This window comes from Littorina saxatilis, linkage group LG4, assembly GCF_037325665.1.
Source record: "Littorina saxatilis isolate snail1 linkage group LG4, US_GU_Lsax_2.0, whole genome shotgun sequence".
NCBI lineage: Eukaryota > Metazoa > Mollusca > Gastropoda > Littorinimorpha > Littorinidae > Littorina > Littorina saxatilis.
In genome coordinates, this window is record NC_090248.1 from 11,080,555 (window position 1) to 11,088,466 (window position 7,912).

The 7,912-nt window shown below is 42.5% G+C and overlaps 1 protein-coding gene across 1 annotated transcript; it reads left to right on the forward strand.

The window, feature by feature from the left end:
• Positions 1-1,973: 1,973 nt before the first annotated feature.
• LOC138963657 (D(2) dopamine receptor B-like) lies at positions 1,974-3,298 on the forward strand. Its single transcript, XM_070335504.1, has one exon. The coding sequence runs from the start codon at positions 1,974-1,976 to the stop codon at positions 3,147-3,149; it is 1,176 nt and encodes a 391-aa protein (XP_070191605.1). The 3' UTR covers positions 3,150-3,298.
• Positions 3,299-7,912: the final 4,614 nt, after the last annotated feature.

The following is a 7,912-nucleotide window of genomic DNA, read 5'->3' on the forward strand; positions in this document are numbered from 1 at the left end:
AAATAATAAGGTACTTAATCACATTATTTTGATTGCTAAAATGTGTATTAGTAAATATTAGTATGGTGATAGATACGATTTGAATAGTATCCTTATTGGAAAATAAAATGTACATTAGAAGATTGTGAGTAATGTATAAGTCGAGATGAGGTGAAGTGATATATGACGTTTGTGAATATTATGAGGGGGGTGGGAGGGAGCGGATGGACGAGAATAAGAAAAACAAAAAAAGAAAAAAAAGGAGAAAAAAAAAGTAACCATCTATGGCTCCTCAATTGCTTTTTGTATAAACAACCATGCAAACCACACAAAAAAACCAACAAAAAAAGAAACCGGTTTTCTCCAATTTAAAAAAAACCCAAAAAAACGAGTCGCGTAAGGCGAAATTACTACATTTTAGTCAAGCTGTGGAACTCACAGAATGAAACTGAACGCACTGCATTTTTTCACAGTGACCGTAGTCCGCCGCTCGCGCAAAACCCAGTGAAACTGACGAGACTGTTTAGCGCGGTGATGGTTTCGCTGTGCTGCATAGCACGCTTTTCTGTACCTCTCTTCGTTTTAACTTTCTGAGCGTGTTTTTAATCCAAACATATCATATCTATATGTTTTTTGAATCAGGAACCGACAAGGAATAAGATGAAATTGTTTTTTAATCGATTTCGGAAATTTGATTTTGATCAGAATTTTTTATATTTTTAATTTTGAGAGCTTGTTTTTAATCCGAATATAACATATTTATATGTTTTTGGAATCAGAAAATAATGAAGAATAAGATGAACGTAAATTTGGATCGTTTTATAAAAAAACAATTATTTACAATTTTCAGATTTTGTAATGACCAAAGTCATTAATACATTTTTAAGCCACCAAGCTTAAATACAAAACCGAAGTCCGACCTTTGTCGAAGATTGCTTGGCCAAAATTTCAATCAATTTGATTCAAAAATGAGGGTGTGACAGTGCCGCTTCAACTTTTACAAAAAGCCGGATATGACGTCATCAAAGACATTTATCGAAAAAAAGAAAAAAAAATCCGGGGATATCATACCCAGGAACTCTCATGTCAAATTTCATAAAGATCGGTCCAGTAGTTTACTCTGAATCGCTCTACACACGCGCACGCACACCGGCACAGACAAAACTTGACTAAATGTAAAAAGAGAGAGAGAGAGAGAGAGAGAGAGAGAGAGAGAGAGAGAGAGAGAGAGAGAGAGAGAGAGAGAGAGAGAGAGAGAGAGAGAGAGAGAGAAATGATAATGATGATGATGGAACTTTATTTTTCAAGGATAGAGGTTTAAGGTGACGCCTTTTCTTACAACCGGTCCTTACTTCTAATACAAATGTCTAATAAATGATGAACAAGTAAAGCAACATGACAAATAAACAAAGTAAACGAACGAACCAGCAAACAATCGACAAGTAAGCAAACAAGCAAATAAACATAAACAACAAAATGACAAAGTAAGGCCGACATACAAATCAAAAGCAAAACATGCAACATATTAATTGAGGTTATACATGTAAAGTGATCGACGGTTAAAGTTCCATCCTCACCTATTCACACTTTACTGACACTATACACAACCATCAGTGTGTATAGGAAACAGGTACTTAACGCCTTCGTCCGTACGGGTTACACACTGTGTATAGCCAAACGGTACCTAATGTGGATTTCGTACGTACAGAAGTCACACAGATCCGTCTGCGTATGACCGGTACCTAAGGTGCTCCTCGTCCGTATGTGTGTGTGTGTGTATCCTATATGCGTGCGTGTGTGTGTTTGTATGAGTGTATGTGGGTGGGTGATTGTGGGTGTGCGTGCGTGCGTGCGTGCATGCGTGTGTGCGTGTGCGTGTGTGTGTGTGTGTGTGTGTGTTTGTGTGCGCGTTCATGCTTGCGGGCATGTACGCTGTTTTGCGTACATGCGTATACCTTTGTGCACGTTTGCAATTGTAAACCGACTTGTGTTTTATGCTTTCAGCCAAGCTGATCGGGTGGCGGGATTTCGAGGGTGTGCCGGGGGTGTGCATGGTGATTGGCTGGGCTTGCACCATCGCGTGCGTGGGGTCGTGCCTGACCTTGACCGTGCTGAGCCTCAACCGCTACGTGCTCATCTGCCACCACACCATCTACCGCAAGATCTTCACCTACCGCAACAGCATCATCATTTGCGTCTTCATCGTTCTCTTCGCTTGCCTCCTCATCGTCTTCAACTTTTTCGGCATCGGCGACCACTCCTTTGACTACAAGAGCTTCGAGTGCGTGTGGGACCGCATGGCCACGCACGACTTCACCATCTTCTTCTCCATCGTGCTGGTCTGGATGCCCATGACCGTGTCCGGGATCGCCTACGGCAGGACCTACTGGTACGTCTACAAGGTCCGCAAGACGGTGGCCAAGTCCAGGGGCAAGAGCAGCGTCAGCAGAGTCGGGTCCACCATCCCCATGTCGGAGCAGACGCCACAGGACAACAACACCGGGGGCAAAGTCCTCAGCGTCAAGGCCTGGGCTGGGGCCGAGAGGGACGACGAGGAGGAGGAGGAGGAGGAGGAGAAGAGCGTGAAGGGCGAAGACGACAGGGTGTACGACGGAGAGGACTCCCAGACCAGCGAGAGCACCGTCAACATGGACCAGGAGTCGGACCTGATGGGCCCCACAACTGGCGGCGCGCAGGCCGTGGGCAGCAACCAGCTCACGGTTCCCAAGGGCAGCGCCACCTTCGGAGCCCTCACCAGTTCCCCACCGACAGGGGCAGCGGCACAGAAAGGGGCACAGAAGACCCCAGCGACCCTCCAAACCGCCGGAATGAGCCCCACGACTTCGGACAAGCCTCCGGGTCACCCGGGTCTGAAGCTGGCCAGGCCGCTGTTTATCATCTACGTGGCCTTCACCACCTGCTGGCTGCCCTACTCCCTCGGTGTCAGCTTCGACCGTTACGACACGTTCCCGCACGAGCTGCACGCCTTCATCACGGCCTTCGCCCACGCCAACTCCTCGGTGAACTGGCTGGTGTACTACATGACGCACAACAAGATGCGCCGCGCTTTCCAAGGCCTGCTCAGTTGTCGCAGAACCCGCGGTTCTAAGGCTAGTGTACAACCCCTCACCACGCCGATGACGGTCAGGTCACAGAAACAAGAGGGCTGATGAGGTCGTGTGTTGGGATGGTTGGTTGTAGTTGAATTATACGTCACCAGAGGAGCTGGGATGGTGTTGGATTTCGTGTTCTTGGTCTGAGCAGAACAGAGTTATTCGTCAATACCCAAAGATGCAGACCACCCCATAGATAGAATAGAAACAAGTCGCGTAAGGCGAAAATACAATATTTAGTCAAGTAGCTGTCGAACTCACAGAATGAAACTGAACGCAACGCAACGCAGCAAGACCGTATACTCGTAGCATCGTCACTCCACCGCCCGTGGCAAAGGCAGTGCACGTGGAATTGACAAGAAGAGCGGGGTATTCGTTGCGCTAAGAAGGATAGCACGCTTTTCTGTACCTCTCTTCGTTTTAACTTTCTGAGCGTGTTTTTAATCCAAACATATCATATCTATATATTTTTGGAATCAGGAACCGACAAGGAATACGATGAAAGTGTTTTTAAATTGATTTCGAAAAAAAAAATTTGATAATAATTTTTATATATTTAATTTTCAGAGCTTGTTTTTAATCCAAATATAACATATTGATATGTTTTTGGAATCAGCAAATGATGGAGAATAAGATAAACGTAAATTTGGATCGTTTTATAAATTTTTAATTTTTTTTACAATTTTCAGATTTTTAATGACCAAAGTCATTAATTAATTTTTAAGCCACCAAGCTGAAATGCAATACCGAACCCCGGGCTTCGTCGAAGAGTACTTGACCAAAATTTCAACCAATTTGGTTGAAAAATGAGGGCGTGACAGTGCCGCCTCAACTTTCACGAAAAGCCGGATATGACGTCATCAAAGACATTTATCAAAAAAATGAAAAAAACGTTCGGGGATTTCATACCCAGGAACTCTCATGTCAAATTTCATAAAGATCGGTCCAGTAGTTTAGTCTGAATCGCTCTACACACACACACACACAGACACACACACACACGCACACACGCACATACACCACGACCCTCGTTTCGATTCCCCCTCGATGTTAAAATATTTAGTCAAAACTTGACTAAATATAAAAAGACCACATTTGGGGAATTGCCTTCGTGGTGAAGATTTGGAGAGGAGTTGCTTGCCGAGATGACTGACGTTACACTACATGAAGATCATAGCTTGTGCTGTCCTGTTACCTTGTGACTTGTACGTCTTGTGAAAACCTTACGATCATTCTGACATCGTCACTGTCCTTCGATATATAAAAAAACAAGTCGCGTAAGGCGAAAATACAATATTTAGTCAAGTAGCTGTCGAACTCACAGAATGAAACTGAACGCAATGCCATTTTTCAGCAAGACCGTATACTCGTAGCATCGTCAGTCCACCGCTCATGGCAAAGGCAGTGAAATTGACAAGAAGAGCGGGGTAGTAGTTGCGCTAAGAAGAATAGCACGCTTTTCTGTACCTCTCTTTGTTTTAACTTTCTGAGCGTGTTTTTAATCCAAACATATCATATCTATATGTTTTTGGAATCAGGAACCGACAAGGAATAAGATGAAAGTGTTTTTAAATTGATTTCGACAATTTAATTTTGATAATAATTTTTATATATTTAATTTTCAGAGCTTGTTTTTAATCCAAATATAACATATTTATATGTTTTTGGAATCAGCAAATGATGGAGAATAAGATAAACGTAAATTTAGATCGTTTTATAAATTTTTATTTTTTTTTACAATTTTCAGATTTTTAATGACCAAAGTCATTAATTAATTTTTAAGCCACCAAGCTGAAATGCAATACCGAAGTCCGGGCTTCGTCGAAGATTACTTGACCAAAATTTCAACCAATTTGGTTGAAAAATGAGGGCGTGACAGTGCCGCCTCAACTTTCACGAAAAGCCGGATATGACGTCATCAAAGACATTTATCAAAAAAATGAAAAAAACGTTCGGGGATTTCATACCCAGGAACTCTCATGTCAAATTTCATAAAGATCGGTCCAGTAGTTTAGTCTGAATCGCTCTACACACACACACACAGACACACGCACATACACCACGACCCTCGTTTCGATTCCCCCTCGATGTTAAAATATTTAGTCAAAACTTGACTAAATATAAAAAGCACCATTAGTAGCTTGTTCCCAGCAAATATAAGTATGTCTCCTGAAAATGTTTTGTCAGAGCTGGCGACTGACTTCTTCTTCGTTGCACCGCCATGATTCAGCCTACCCTGTCCGTCGTAAGGATAATTTTGTCGATGACATAGACGATCTCCACGCACTCTCCTTTGTTCACTATCACCGGCAGTAGCTTGGTGACCAGCTGTAATGAGAATGTTCTTTGGCGTCCAATATGTCGTCTTCTTTGTCACGCCATCATGAATACACCTGCGCTGTCATCGTGAAGAGTCTTTTGTTTAGAAAATGGCACGCTACTATAGTAGAACCATCAGCGGTACTTGTGTGTCCTAACGCTGGTCTGTCTTATCATGAGGATTTGTGACCCTCCACCACGAAATGAGTCGCATGTCACCTTTGCATGATTTTCATATTTTTACATTTTCCTAAAGAGTTTTTTATGCTCTATCCAGTGGTGAAAACCGTTTTAGAAAAGAGCGAAAACTGTTTGAGTTATAAGCCTGTGACGAAGGTGACCCTCACACTGTTACCAGACACTCCCCGGACTTATATCAAGCCTAGCGCAGAACCGCGCGAGGTGACATGCGACTCATTTCGTGGTGGAGGGTCACATTTGTTCCGCGTTTGTCACTGATCTCTTCTTTGTTGCACCGCCATGAATAAAGCTGAATTTCACAGACCAGCGTTGGTCATTGCGATACGTGTATGCGGCTTGGTCATATGCTTCGTCGTGTTGCTATGCTTCGTGACTTAGATCAGTGCTGTCTCATCACCCAATCTCTATTGGCTCACCGTCGTAACAGTGTGGATCCCTTTCTGCAAAAGTAATGATTGTCATCTCCATTGTTAGATATGAATGATGAGAGTAAGGATTGACATCTTCATGGTTTGATATGAATGATCATAGTAACAATCGACATCTTCATGGTTTAATATGAATGATCATAGTAACAATCGACATCTTCATGGTTTGATATGAATGATCATAGTAACAATCGACATCTTCATGGTTTGACTGGATGATCATAGTAACTATCGACATCTTCATGATTTGACTGAATGATCATAGTAACAATCGACATCTTCATGGTTTGATATGAATGATCACAGTAACGATCGACATCTTTATGGTTTCATATGAGTTCAGATTCGTGCCGTCCAGCTGTAAAGTAACTCACTTGTTCGTAACTTGGTGACTTCCCTGTGTTTTGAGTGAACTTTTGTGACGTCGGTAACTTAATTTGACCCCGTGTTCGTTGTACAGCTTCAAGTGTGCTCATGGTGTCCCAATGTGCTAAACAAAACCCCACCTGTTCCAATTCCTGAATGACTGTTCATCTTTGACTCTGTTGCCTTGTCTTGAAAACGTGTATCCTTCGTCTTCTGGTTGTGCCCTGAGATTGACTTTTGCGGTTAAATAGACAATGCAATGAATGAGTAACGAACACTTTTTCCATTCTGATTAAGGACTCGTGGTGTCTTGAAAGGCCTTAGAAATGTGCGTGCTGCATTGTCTGCTTGTGTCCTGATATGACCGATGCGGTTAAACGGATAATGCCCCGAATTAGTAACACTGTAACCATTCTTATGAAGAATGAGTAGGACAGTATCGTTCATGAGTTGTCTCCAGTAAATCGTTGTGTCATCACGAGGTTGTTATTGCGCTCCTGACTAAGTTGATTGCCTGGATACTTGTTCAGCGTTGAGACCATAGCAACGGCCCCCTTAAACTCAAACGAGCGATGACTTGCTGCAGCAGTGATGGGTACAGACAGGCTTCCTTTAGTGGACACAACGTAGAGACCTGTTTTCACTGCTTAACAGTATTTATTCCCCCCTCTGCTTCTTTACCTCTGTAAACTTGTAGAGCTAGTTATTTTTCGATAAACACCCAGCAACCAAACAAATAACGACCCAGCAACAGCCTGAATCCTCGATAGCGCAATGGGTTGAGAAGCTGTTCTGCGTCGGTACTACTTTTGCGACTGAAAAGTTCCGAACGCTCTAATGTACGAAGTATACATCTCTGGAGCAAACAATACAAACATACCGCATTTAAATTAACAACTACAGGCTTGAACACATGAATCTCCATATAAAATCCATGAGTTTGGTTGTTTTCTGAATCTAGGTCTGCTGTGCACAAACGTTCATCACAAGCAAATTCCCAAGGCAAGTAACTCTCATACTTTGTCTAGCGACAAGAGTAGTTCCCCTTTCAAATTTCTTTTCACTCAGTTTCTTCGACAACAGACTGCAATCCGACGGTCAGTTTTCAACAATATTTCATTTAATAAACAGATCACACGCAACCAAATGCACACATCTCATCAATTTAAACAACATAAAGCGGTTTCATACACTATTTTCCCCAGAAAACTGAACTTCATACAGTTTTTAACGTTGGAACACGGGTGCAAAAGTTCGTCTGCTAGTCCCATTTGACGAAAGAACATTATCCTAAGCGATACCAAAACATAATATACAGAACACACAATATCTGCCTTTGCCGCCACAGCAGAATAACAACATATCTGTGTACTTGATTTTAGTCCAAAATAGGAAAACTGACAAGAAGTGTTAACAGAATGAAATTATTTGCACGGAATTATACAACCGCGTATTAATCGATCGCCTGCGCAGGTTGACTGGTTGAGTGAATAGGATTCGATCAAA